This window comes from Cannabis sativa, chromosome 4 (assembly GCF_029168945.1).
Source record: "Cannabis sativa cultivar Pink pepper isolate KNU-18-1 chromosome 4, ASM2916894v1, whole genome shotgun sequence".
NCBI classification, from domain to species: Eukaryota; Viridiplantae; Streptophyta; class Magnoliopsida; order Rosales; family Cannabaceae; genus Cannabis; species Cannabis sativa.
The window spans coordinates 82,352,046-82,366,435 of record NC_083604.1 but is presented as its reverse complement, the minus strand read 5'-3'; the positions used below and the strand labels follow the sequence as shown (position 1 = coordinate 82,366,435).

Sequence of the window (14,390 nt, the reverse complement as noted above, 5' to 3'; positions counted from 1 at the left end):
AAATTATAGCATAAAAAAATTGAGCAAGTGTTGGCTAATATAATATGTACATATTTTCATGTGAAAATTAAAAAAGGTGATAAATGTATTAATAATTCCAGATAGTAAACACTGATAGAAAATTTCCTTTTAGGTTATTAGTTCTTTCTTATTCACTTTATTGATTATCAAAGTAATATTATATTAGTTAATTTTAGAGTTATACAAAAGCCAAACTAATGAACAGTACACTAGGCAATATGCAATATATTATATATAAAGTTAATTATAAAATGGGCCAACATTAAAGTCATTTTACGCGGAAAAGAACTATGTTTGATTATTAGTTCTTAATTAATTATATAAGATTAATTAATTTCTCATCAATTATAATGCTATCCCACTTTTTCCCAGCTGTTAATTATACCTTATATTACATTTTATTTTACAAAAAAAAAAAAATAATAAAAAGTAGGTTAGGATATCATTTTTGTTCTCACCGTTCATGGATGCATTTTTTCATTTAATTTCAGTATATGAAAAATTATAATTATAGTAGATATTTTATTTAATTTTTTAAAATTTTTAAATAATTTACAATGAAAAATTAGAACTCGAACAGTCAATTATACGTGTAGCTATATTTTTATTATGTACGTATTTGATTACTATTTTGAAATTTATTTTCAAACCCTAAATTATTCAAAACATATATACATATTAAAAAAAACACAATTAAAATTGTATTCAGTGTTACTTTGTAGATGTCATTATTTTATTTTATTTGATCATCAGTAAAACTGAAACGGTGAAACTTTAAATACTGATCAATAATATTAATTAATATTATTGGATTTTGCAAATTCCCATGCTTAAATATATATTGTATAATGAGAATAAGCATCTAAAGATGATGACCAATAAAATTAATATACAAAGATATTTGTACTCATTCTCTCAGATTAGATTCCAGCTTAATCAACCACTTATATATAGTTGCACCCATCACTGTATATATGTCATATATATAAATATAAATATAAATATAAATTAGAAGAAATAATTATATGTATAGATATAATTAGTAATAATAATGTATATATGAATAGCAAACAAATAAAAATGGGTTTGGTTTATGTTTTTTCCTTTTTTTGTCGTTGGAGGAATCTCATTTAGAGAGTTCTAAAATTTAATTCTAATTAATTAATATTAAAATATGAATTAAATAATAAATTATGTAACCCATTAAGGGAACCTAATGCAATTAATTATTCATTAATATACAAATCACCACCACCCCCTCTCTAATCTCTCTCTCTATAAATATATATATATATATATATAGTCTTTATATACACAGAAGAATATAAATGGATCTTATTTCTCTCTATATATATAGCCCCAAAAAATAAACCTTTATAAATTAAGAGCACATAAATTATACTCTCTCAAAAAAAAAATCATCATAAAAAACCCTAGTTCTTTGATCAATTTCAATTCATATTAATTAATATATATAATTAACTATGACAGGTTCTGGTTCTCCTTGTGGAGCTTGCAAATTCTTGAGAAGAAAATGTATAAGAGGTTGCATTTTCGCACCTTATTTTTGCCATGAACAAGGCGCTTCTCACTTCGCCGCCATTCACAAGGTCTTCGGGGCAAGCAATGTGTCTAAGCTTCTAACTCACCTTCCCGTCAGTGATCGTCCTGGGGCCGCCGTAACCATCTCCTACGAAGCTCAAGCCAGACTCAAAGATCCCATCTATGGTTGCGTTTCACATATTTTCGCTCTCCAACAACAGGTAAAAAATATATAATAATTAAAAAATAGTTACTGTTATAAATACGTACGATCCTGAATAGTCAGGATCGTATGTAATTTATCAAAAAAATTGTTTTGATAATTGATTTCAATTATTTAATTAATCATAATTATTATTGATTATTAGGTTATTAATCTACAAGCACAACTAGCATCAATCAAGGAACAAGCAGCTCAAAATTTTGGGAACAACATTATTAATACTACCAATGGATTATTAAACCCTAATGAAAAGTACATTAAAGATGTGCAAAATTGGTTTCAATTAGAAACTAATAACATGATGATGAAGATGCCTAATGCCAACAACAATATTATGGTGACAAGTGATAATAATCATAATCATGATCATCATGATCACATGATGATGATGATGATGATGAACCCTAATTACAATATTGATCATCATGAGAACAAGGTGCAGCCATTGATTAATAATTCTAACTCAGGTGGGAGTAGTAGTACTAGTAATTGTGACAATAATTCTATGTTTGGATCAGAAGAAAATAATAACAATAATAATGAACAATTTTATGGTAATAGTAATAATAATTTGGGAAGATTTGATGAAGCTTATCACTTCATGTCTTCACTCGATACCCTTCAAGCGGTTCATGACTACTCAGATCACGATCTTCATCTTCATCATCATCATCATCGTCGTCATCACTATGAGTCGGTGCCCTATAATAGTTATAATCGCCATTGAGAATTTTTTTTATTATTTTTAGATTTATATGTTAGAAATATATTGTTAAGGATTTTGCTGTTAGTACGTTGTTATTTTTATTATATTAATTTTTCAATAATATATATGTTATAAAATACGTTGAAAGTACAAGATCATCATGTACTAGTGTTAGTCATATGAATATATCGATTAATTAAATGATTTGTGTAGCAAATTTATATTTATATATATATATGAGGTTTCATGAAAACCTTGAGAAATATTTTACTGCTTGAGGTAATTATTATTGGTGATATACACATGTTTATCTATATAATATTAATTGTTTCTGTGTACAAAATTACAAATTCAGATTTTGGAGGCAATTCTTTCAAAATTATATTTATGTGTAATGTATGTTCAAACCATGCATAATTAATTTTGAATTTTTTTATCACGAGTGTATAGTGTTAATGTAAACCTCCTATTTAATCTTAATTAGTTAATTTCTGCATCCGAAAACACAATTCAAAAAAAAAAAATTTCTCCATTTTTTTCCATGATAATTTTTATTATAATTACAATATTAACTCTGTAAAAATTAAAAAAAGTTTACAGTATCAATAACAGATTAATTTATGATATTTTAATTTACCACGTGTGTTTAAAAAATTTCCCGTTTACAATCAACAGCAGACTTCTTGATATTTCAGACTAATGTTCAAAAAACTTCAAACTTATTTATAGCATTGTAAACTATTTGAAATTTTTCATAAATTTACAAAAAATATATAATATTACAACTATAATAAATACGATTATGAAAAAAAATATATTTCAACCTAGCATGTATTTTAACTAAAAATTTGTAATTGACACTCAATTCACTTTAAATATTAAGACATGGATCTAACAAAGTTTTTGGATATATAATTAATAAATAAATTAAAAAAAAATTGTTATATGAAATGATATACACACATCTGATCATAATATATATATCTACAGATAGATTCAATTAATAGTACAAATTAATTAATGGGTTCTTGGGCAGCTTTATTAGGCAGGGAATATTATTAGCAATAATGAAGTAATAAAAAGATTAATTATTCTTAAAAAAAAAGCTATATATTTATATATAAATCATTTATATGCATCTGTGTGTGTAATTTGTGTCTGTTAATAATTTGATCTTTTTGAGTTAAGTCATGTGCTCTCTGTTATGTGTTAACAGATATATATCTGCTGCAACTATTACATGATCACCACTCACAAATTCAAATTATTACAAATAATTAAGATTATATAATATTATATATGTAGTACTGTAAGCCACATATGGTTTATCTATTTCGGCATGAAAGCTTTTTAGTTTAATTTTTTTTTTATATGTGTATGTTATATTTATTTAAGATCAATTATAAATTTGTAACTACAGGAAATTAATTTTTGGATACTGTAACAAACTATTCAGCAGATATATAAAGATCAACATGATTTTAATTAATTCGTAAATAATAATATTGAGTAGTAAATTATATATAATTAAGAATAAATTAGTTAATATTAATATAATAGAAAATGATTTGTGTGTATTACATGAAATGAGTACATTATAGTCGTTTTTATTAATTATTAATTGGAACTATATACATGCAAAAACTTGTTAATTAATTAATTATCATAAAAAATTACATCCTATTATTATTTGTTCAATAAAATTGTTACATCTATATATATGTATATAATATAAGATTTTTTTTGGTGAGAGGATCAATTTTCTTTGCATGCATAATTATTTGGTAGGACATTTTAGAGGGTAATATTAGTGCAAAAATATTGTGTTAAATATTATTATTATTAGTTACACAATTTATAACATTCACCAACTATTTTATAAGTGTTAATATTTTAAAATTGGATCATTTTAACTGAAATAAGAAAAAAAAATAATAAGAAATTAACCTCAATAATTATAAATCTATAAATAAATTATAAAACAAATAAAAACAATGTGATAATAACTATAATACAACTATAAAACAATCAAAAAAAAAATAATGTATTGTTTCTACCGTAGATGAATTTTTGTAAATAAAATAATTTAAAGTGTAAAAATTAAAAAATTCCATATGAAAATATTTTGTAACTTTTTCTTTTCTAATTTTTTGTAAATTTTTCATATATATAATTTTTTTAAGTAAAAAGCAAGAGTTCCAATGCAACAATAAAACTATATATAATTATAAACAAAGCTTACCTAATTTTAGACCAATTTTTCAAACTCTTTCCCCAAAGTATTAATTTTACAGCTGAGTACTAACATATAACTGTTTATAATAGTAATCATTTAATTAATAAGAAGAAACTTTTTTCTGAATTAACTTTCAAGATTTAAAAGAGAGAAAAAGAAAATTTAAAGTACTTTTGATCAGTCAAAATAATCAGAAACAAACAAAGACTACATTTCCATATCATATAAATAGCTACAAATTATATTTTTTTTTCTTTCTTTTGAAAGAAAACAAATTATAATAAAGTTAATTAGTCAAATAATCTTCCATTTAAAGTTAATTACCTTCTAACCTTTTCTTAAACCTAATTTTCTTTTGGTTTCTCCTAGATAATAATCTGTCCATTTGTGATAACTAATCAACTAGCTTTCTTATTACTAATAAAGTCATTGAAAACCTCATCACAAATAATTAATCATATTTTACACAAAAAAAATATATACAAAGAAAAAAAAAAGTGTCTTTTTCCTAATAATCTTTCTTTTATAAATGACACCCCAGCCTCATACATTGTTGTCTTTCACTAAAAAAAATGATATTATAAATAAATTTAAATAAATATATATTTATATAAATAATACATCATCCTTTTCCTTGTAATAAGGGTTGGACTTTGAAATTTTGCCTCCTATTCAAACTACACTTAACATTAAATAAACTTATCTACTTAGCTTCTTAATTACACGTAATTAATATTCTAGAAATTAAAAGTAAGTTATTGGGAATTAATTATAAAATAATTATTCTCAAAATAAAGTTTCTATTATTAATTTACTATAAACATATATGTGTGTAACAAGAGCGTTTATATATGTTTATTAGAGAAAAGACAATGTTTCAATACTAAGAAACAAATCACTTTCAATTTTAAGCATTGGGATATATATAAATCGCAACCTATATTTATATATTATTTAAAAATAAATAAAATTATATAAAAAAAATATATGCTAATAAAAAAATAATAACACAAGTTAACGGGGTAATAATAATTTACTGTGCCAAAAATTAAAGAATATGTATTATAAAATTTGAAGGTACACAATCAAACATGATGAAAAGTACCGAAACCTAATTTTCTTTACTAAAAAATATTGTAAAATAAACATCCGACTTATAGCCAATTAGAAAAATTCAGATAAAAAGTTTCAAACTTGGTAGTATATGATGAACAACACAACTTATTTATATATATTTATATATATATATAAATAGTTAATAAAAAAAAAACTTATTTATATATTTAAATTGATGATGATGATGAGGTTATTGGATTCTCAAAATATTAGACATGAAATCTTGTTGAGTTCATCCATGGATCTTTTGTAGTTATTATTTATTATACATGGATCGATCACACGTACGTTTGTTTGACCATTAATATTATTTTAATTTTCGATGTATCTATAGATAAAGATTTAAGTATTTAATTTTGTTAGGTAGTTCTAGTCTTCTAGATTGAGAAGAAAAAAAGATGAGGAATTAATTAAATTAAGAAACTTAATTATATATCATGATTTGTAGTTATGTAGTAATTAATCATCCACACACGTGCAATCGCCTTGACTGGTTTCTCTCTCTCTCTCTCTCTCTGTATATATTTATTTGAACCAAACACTGTCTACCAATATTTAGAGGAAAATACCAGACTATGACATATGATGCTCTATTTAGTTTTTAATTTAAATTTTATATTTTGAAATAGTGAATTGACAATGAACAAGATAGAAGAAAGAAAACTTAGATAGTCGTATGAATTGACATTTCAATACTATAAACTAATTGACATAAACTTAATAAGTAAAAATAATCAAATTTAACATTAGTGGGACACATTTCAAACAAAAATTTGACAGATACAACATCATTTCATTTCCTTTCAGGTTAACAACATCATGAGCCCTTAACTTGAAATTGAATCCCACCACCTACTACAACAAGTAACAACCCAAACAATGGGCCAAAAACCAAAAAACACAACAAAACAATGCTATACATTGCTACTGCTATGGCTGAACCGGGTACCCATACCCGTAAATTCTATACATATTATAAAGCAATCATCCATCCTCAGCCAACACAATACTTTCAATCCACAAGCACAAAAAAACACACCGACTGAAATCTCCGAAACATCTAAGCAAAGCAAACTCGGACTCTGCCTATTAACATTCAGAGGTTGGTACCGTGCACATAAATGCCATCTTCGTCTTCCTCCATCAACTTGTATACACTGAAGTGACTCACCCGAAACTTCCACTCTCCTTTTATAGGATCGTACGAAAGAAACTCAGCGCCTTGATCCTCCGCCTTCCTCTTCAGCATCTCTTTGTATTTCTCAATCCTTGGGCCTTCAGTATATTGACGCCCGGTCTTTTTGTCAAAGCACTTGATGTTAAGGAGCGTAACCTCAGCAGGCTTATTAAGACCTTGACCCACAGGAGGTTTCTTGCTCTCGTCCATATAAACAATCACTTCTCGATTGTTAAACTGAACTAAGGACTCGAGATCAAGCCGCCTCACATCTGTTTCGCCCAAAAATTTGATGCTACCGAAACCGTGTCGTCCAACAACAAAGTCCTTGACACGGCAGCAGAATCCTGGTTCGGCCCTTTCCTTGGCAGCAAGTTCTTGGATTCGTGGCTCGGTGTAGTAATCAGAGCGCCTGAGCTTTGGCATTTGAGCCTCAATATCTGCACCGTGCTCGTACACAATAGCAGCCTCACCAGCTCTGTGCCCGCTAAGGGTCTTATAAGAATCCCCCTTGTGAGTAGAATGCTCATCGTGCACTCCATTCTGTTTCAGGCTCTTCACTTTGGCTTTCTCCGGAGCAGAAGGACCATTTTCCACAGAATCTTCTGTAACGATGAAAATAAATTAACAACCAATTGGTTTCCATTTCAATATTTCAGAAATTAAGTTTATCAGGAGAATATATACATTTAATTATAAATCAATGCCAACTACACTAGAAATGTAGCTACTAAACCAATACGATATTTTTTCGAGTACAAAGCCAAAACACATACTATTATTGTTCTCAAAGTTGGAGTTGGGTGCCTGATAAGCTTCCTCAGATAATTTCCCTGAACGAACAATATATTTAGGGTGAGTCATGAAAAATTAACAAAATTTTCTTGGCAGGGAAAGTTATTTTTTAAAAATAAAAACAAAAGAACACAATATTGACAATCGCTCGACTAATTCTAAGGTATGTAATGTTGATACAATCATAAAACTAAGGCAAAGAAAGCAAGAGTGCAAACGGAACCAACATGCAAAAAACAAAGAAACATTTAAAAGCCGAGAAAAAAAAAACAAAACAAATTATGTTCAATAGATGGAACAAGGGTAAGTATCTGCTCACATCACAAACCAGTTTCTTCTAGCTAACAGAAATAGTGTACGAAACAAAATAATTTACCATTCTCGTGTACTGGGGATGTATCCTTTCTTGCAAATGATTTCTCAGCACTAGACTTTAAGGGCCACTGCTCAGCAGGACGAATAACAAGTGCTCTGGGGTTATCTCTTGGAAGAAATAAAGCATCTGCTTTTGGTGTGCTGACGGTTTCTTCATCATCACTGAAAAATGCAACCTGCAGGAAACAGAACAAACGCCTTTAACAAAAGAGATCATAAACACTAAAAAATCCAATTCAGAAGAAGTTTAGATTAAAAAAAAAGCATTGCACCTTTACACCATCAGTTTTTGGATGATATTTTCGAGTAGGCAGCCTGATACGCCTTTGTGATAAGTGTCGAGTAGTCAGTAACGACGATATCCTAACAGGAGCAGGTTTGTCTAGTACCTATAACAGGAAAAAATCCATAAGCAGTGTCTTTGAGTCATCACAAATAAGTTTTCGGCAACAGCCTCCACATAGGAATTCAAACTCAAACAGATCCAACAAACAACTAGAAGGATTTGAATTTCAGAACACGAAATAAACTATAATTTATTGTTGCTTACAGGCATGCTAGATATTCCATATTGAACTGATGGTGAGGTTCCTCCATTTCCAATTGACATTTGTGGCAATGCAGGGAGTGTTCCGAAGGGATTAGAAGGTGCCGGTTGAAGAATGGGGGAGCTTTGAGGGGCAGACCTGTTAAAAAAGAATACACAGGAACCAATATAATTTATTCTTTCAAAACAATATATAAATTTTCCCTTTCACAGAATTTAGGGACCAACATTTATTAAGGGCCGTAGCTTGTAAATTACAAAATCAAAGATTCTCAAACAGAGGGTACAGAACTAGAGTAGACAAAGCCACACAAGAAATATATATACTTTAAAGTGAAAAAATTTCTAGGAATATCTACTAACTATCACATAGACAACGAGCATTACTGTCTTAAAGGAATCGGGACGTGACACAAATAAAAATTTCAAATCCTATTAAGATGTAATGGTGAGTAGAAGATAAAGAGGAATATATATGAACTTACAAATTTGCAGAGTTATTACCCAAGATTCCAGTGTTTGCATTGGCTGCAACAAAAACAGATAAAAGTCAGCAGTATTATAAAATTTATTCAGAACTGTAAAATAAAAAATATATACATAACTTACATGGCTGCATCATAGGAAAGGCACCAAACCCTCCTGAACCAACTTGTTGAGATGGCTGATTCATTGTAAAAGCCGAAGAGAAAGATGGCTGCAGGCACAAACACAAAAAAAAAGTTTAAAAAAATGAAACAAAAGGGGAACCATGTCATGATAATTTATAAATCCAAACAAGTCAGCTCTTTAAAAACCAAATTAACAGTTCGAAAGATATGCATTGACACAGAACTCAATTGTTTTAAAAAAACTGAGACCACAAACATTCCCAATACAATAATGTAGAAATTATACCACAGCTTCATTATCAACAATGAAAGATTTATTTCACATTTATAAATTCCCTCAGCATTATCAAAGCTGAACCAGCTTACAGCTGAAATATTTTATGGGGTGTAAAAATGGGAAAGAATTGTCAAAGCTACAGCGCAGACAAGAGTTTGAACATGCTGTTATAAGCAAGCTAGCAGCAGTTGAAATATTAAATTTATAATTTATCCAAAGAGCACATGCTTGTTTAGGAGCACAAAGACTTACAGCTGTTTGCCCGAAACCCAAAGTGTTTGTTGAGGGTGCAGGTGTGCTTGAGAAGGCATTAGGAAACGCACTGGACTGATTATTAAATATATTTGTCTGTGGAAAAGCGGGAGTTGTATTCTGGCCAAAAGAGGAGGTAGACTGTCCAAAAGCAGTGTTCGTTTGACCAGGTGGAGTAGAATTAAAAAGGCCAGAATTAAATTGTGGAGCTGATGCTTGACCTTGAGCACCAAACGCTGATGGTGTAAAAGCAGATGAGCTTGATGAAAACAAAGATGGAGATGAATTGGGTGCAAATAGAGACGATGTTGTTGTTCCAAACGCAGAAGGTGCTGCCGAAGTTGAGGTGAAAAGGTTTGGTGATGAGCTGAATGTGTTAGATGAGGTTGTAAAACCTGTACTATTAAAGGCTGAAGGAGCTTTTTGACCAAACATGTTGGTAGAAGTTGAGGTAGAAAACAGACTTGAAGATGATTGGCCAAATGGTGAAGGAGTCAAAGAACTTGGTTGTGAAGCAGGAGTGCTAAAGTTCATCACAGGAGGCTGAGAGGCAGCAGAAAGAGGTCCACCTGAAATTATATTAAATAAAAAATTTCATCAATTCCATGAAGAGAGTAGCAAAATTTAATGTTCTGGAAATGCTGTAATAAATATTAGATAATACCTTTATCTCCCTTCTGATAGTCTTCCCATCTCAATTCTTCATGGCTTTTATCCTTGTAAACAGCCATAGCTGATATTGACTCTAATTTCCCAACAGTTGCATTGGTACCACTACCGCCAGAATCTGGTTCAGGTGTTGGTGTATAAGGTGCAACTCTACTCCCCACTTGCTGACCACCGAAGGCTGGTTGCTGCCCAAAGCTAGTGCTCCCAAATGTTGGTGTGGTTGACTGGGATCCTGTATCACATAACACTAGTAAATACCATAATCCAAAATATATTTATTATATAAGTAGGAATCTAGAACAAAGAAAAGGCATAACTGGCCGAGACATCAAAGCCTACTCACCAAAGGTTGAACTCTGGGCACCAAAAGGAGAAGAAGACGCACCAAAAGGGCTGCTGCCAAAGGCAGAAGTTGATTGGCCAAAAGCAGGTGAGGATGCAAAGCTGAAGGACTGACCACTAGAAGCCCCAAAGGCAGGAGTGGTTGAAGCACCAAAGGCTGGAGTGCTTGAGGCACCAAATGCAGGAGTGCTCGAGGCACCAAAGGCAGGAGTGCTTGAAGCACCAAAGGCACCCCCAGAGCCAAACAAAGGCGTACTTGAAACGCCAAATGTAGACCCAGTGCTACCAAAAGCTGGAGTAGATGTCGCACCAAATGCTGGGGAACTTGTAGCACCAAACGCTTGGGTGCTTGTAGCGCCGAAGGCTGGTGAACTAGTAGCACCAAAGGCTGGGGTGCTACTAGTGGCACCAAAAGCAGGTGTACTGGTAGCACCAAAAGCAGGAGTGCTCGTAGCACCAAAAGCAGGTGTGCTAGAGCCAAAGGCAGGGGTGCTCGTAGAACCGAACGCAGGTTGACTGGAACCACCAAAAGGTGTGGAGGAACCAAATAAACTGCTCCCAAATGCAGGCTGTGATGGTTGAGCTGTGCTTCCAAAAGGACTTGTTTGAGTAGGAGTGGACCCAAATGCTCCAAAAGCAGGCTTTTGACCAAATACAGAAGATCCTGTTAAAACAGTATAGGAAATCAAGGAACAAGATTAATTAGATACTTGACATCTCTGCAACTTAAAAAAAAAAGGTCATCTACAACACGCACATTGCAAAGAACCCAGGAAACAAGTCTTCCTAGGCATCACATAAGCTGCCAAAAAAATAAGCCCATACTTATGACATGACATAGGCAGTGGGTCAAGAATAAATACCATATATTAACAATAACACATTCTGATAAGGAAACATTATATCCAAATAAGAATTTCCAAATCAGCACAGAAAAAAAAAATGACGGCTTAGAAAAAGGAAATCAATATGCCCGGTGAAGCAACCCAACATCACCCACACCAAACTCCAATTCCTTGATCAGCTTGGAATAAAAATTTCGATAAATGGCGTGACAAGATAATAAGTTGAGTTGAGAGTAAATACCACCAAATGACGACGATGAAGCACCAAACGCAGGTGTAGAAGAAGCTCCAAAAGCTGGTGTTGAACTTCCAAAAGCTGGTGAAGGTGAAGCACCAAAGGCAGTGGTGGAAGAAAAGGGTGACGATTGCGTAGCAGCACCAAAAACACCCGTTGAAGTGCCTCCAAAAACAGAACTCCCTGTTTGGGAGCCAAAGGGAGTTGTGCTACCAAAAGGTTTGGGAGCAAAAGGATTGTTAGCGGCATTGTTGTTCTGCCCAAAAACTGATGGAGAACCAAATGGGCTACTAGATGACTGCCCAAAAGCTGGTATACAATTTCAACTCATTAGAATATTTCAAACTCTACAACATAGCAATAACAGGCACATTTGGCCACAAAGAAAGGACAGCAACCATCTCTGTAATTCACATACATGTTTGAAAAGAAAAGAGAATAAAAAACAATAAATATAAAACTCATAGCATAGCATATCAAGAAAAGAAGAAAAAACAACAAAACCAAATAACCCCACGGTCCACAGACTCCACACCCCAAATGTAAAAACTTCACCACTTAATTTCAATCAATACAGCTTAATAATTTATTTAAGCTATAAGTCCAAATAACTTTTATTAACAAAAAAATACAAGTATACTTACGGTTAGTAGAACCAAACATGGTTGCTGTAATCGATGAGACGGCTGATACTTTGAGAAGAGAGCGCTAACTCAAAGCTGAATATATAAATAAATATATAAACCTATGAAGGAAAGATCAAAACAAAAGAAAAGCGTTAGAAAATTGAATTTGGGAATCTCAATATGGAAGTCAACAATCAAACACAAAGATAGATAGCGGAAAAGGCAATGCCATAGATAACAGAATTTCTTGTCACTAAATAAAATATTTTAAAAATTCTGTTAGTTTTAACAGAAATGTGTCAATTACTAACAACAATGCTCAAGAGATGCAAATGAATAAATGATACTTATTCATAAACAGGTTATTAGATGGTAGCTATTCAATGACATATTGTCCATTTCAGTTCAAAACTTCTCTAAACAGGTTATTCATTGGTAACTAACTATTCAATGAAGCATTGCCTATTTTGCTCTCCTATTTTGTCACTATGATCAGATAAAACAATTACAATTCAAATTGCCTAGAAACACCATAAATTAGATTTTATTTGAAGAGAAGTTTCTCAATGTCACCAAACACTTCATCAACACCAAAGATATAGAATCATCTCAAAACTCAAAACTCAAAACTTAAACACAGTACTAAAATAAAAATATATGTAGGAACAAATACCATACAAATGGGATTAATTCGCATGAAAGAAACATAAATTTTATTATTGACCCAAAAAATCAGAGAATCGTGAAAGTTTCTTACGTTTCAAATCTTTCCATCCAAAAAAATCTCGTATGATTCAATATACTAACAGGTATCGTATTATAACGTTTCAAATGGCAATAATATACACAATTTCTAAATCTCGGAACTAAACATTATAAACTAATTACGACAAGCCTAACTGTAATTAGAGAATCGGATAATAGCTAAATCAAATCCCTATAGAATGTCAATGTAGAACTCTATACAATATAGAGAGAATCACTTGATAAAACTCAAAATAACCAGACAAAACCCTAAGTAAAGTACCTGATTTGAGCGAAGCAATTGTTTTAACCAGCGGCGAATGAGTGAAACGGAATTCGTCCTCTCCAATCTCCGATCTCCAATCTCCGATCTAAGTTTGATAAAAATTCTAGGGTAGCGCTGATAGAGTTGAAGAAAGCCAAAATGGCCGAGAGAGAGAGAGAGAGAGAGAGAGAGAGAGAGAGAGCCAAAATGTTGTGCCTTCGGAATGATGAAATGAAACTCACTTTGATTTGTGATTGAGCTTGGGCTTGGGCTTGGGCTTGGGCTTGGGCTTGGGCTTGGGCTTGGGCTTGGTCTTGGGCTTGGGCTTGGTCTTGGTCTTGGGCTTGGGCTTAACTGAAAAATACCAACATACCCACGTTTTTCTTAATAATGTTTTTTTAAGGGATTTTTATAAAAACTGCCAAAATAGCATATATTGTTACTTTTTTCCACTAGCACACACAATTTTAATTATTTCAAGGAATTTTTCTTTGAAAATATTTTTTTTGGTGTCCTAATATGAAAATATCCGTTTAAAAATTGATATGATCATGTTAAAACTTAAATATTTGTTTTTCTAAAGTTCAACAAGTGATAAATAAATAAAAAAAAAAAAAAGAATGAAATTATTGTCTTTAATCTTTATTGGTTTTTTTAATATATAAATTAGCCCTAATAATAATAATATTTTTTTTTTCATAATTATCGGAAAAAGATAAAAAAAAAAACCAAAAGAAAATTGGATGGATGAAATTTTAAACATTTTTACAAATTAAATTTTTTTTT

The 14,390-nt window shown here is 31.0% G+C and overlaps 2 protein-coding genes across 6 annotated transcripts; one reads left to right on the top strand and one right to left on the bottom strand.

Moving 5' to 3' along the window:
* The first annotated feature begins 1,310 nt into the window (after positions 1 to 1,310).
* On the top strand, positions 1,311 to 2,513 carry LOC115713905 (LOB domain-containing protein 29-like). Its single transcript, XM_030642385.2, has 2 exons — positions 1,311 to 1,784; positions 1,932 to 2,513. The coding sequence occupies exons 1-2, from the start codon at positions 1,506 to 1,508 to the stop codon at positions 2,511 to 2,513; spliced, it is 861 nt and encodes a 286-aa protein (XP_030498245.2). The 5' UTR covers positions 1,311 to 1,505.
* Positions 2,514 to 6,561: 4,048 nt separating this feature from the next.
* On the bottom strand, positions 6,562 to 13,861 carry LOC115715174 (nuclear pore complex protein NUP98A). 5 transcript variants are annotated; one of them, XM_030644002.2, is made up of 13 exons: positions 13,623 to 13,861; positions 12,614 to 12,714; positions 11,976 to 12,278; positions 10,891 to 11,553; positions 10,543 to 10,779; positions 9,879 to 10,447; positions 9,348 to 9,435; positions 9,224 to 9,266; positions 8,742 to 8,877; positions 8,464 to 8,580; positions 8,193 to 8,367; positions 7,798 to 7,854; positions 6,562 to 7,626 (listed from the first exon to the last, which is right to left on the bottom strand). In XM_030644002.2, exons 2-13 carry the CDS (start codon positions 12,630 to 12,632, stop codon positions 6,941 to 6,943), a joined length of 3,093 nt encoding a protein of 1,030 aa, XP_030499862.2. In that variant the 5' UTR covers positions 12,633 to 12,714; positions 13,623 to 13,861; the 3' UTR covers positions 6,562 to 6,940. The 5 variants fall into 5 exon arrangements, with proteins under 5 accessions (XP_030499862.2, XP_030499863.2, XP_030499864.2 ...); XM_030644003.2 differs by having other exon boundaries at positions 6,562 to 7,623; positions 13,623 to 13,819; XM_030644004.2 differs by having other exon boundaries at positions 10,933 to 11,553; positions 13,623 to 13,819.
* Between the last annotated feature and the right edge of the window lie 529 nt (positions 13,862 to 14,390).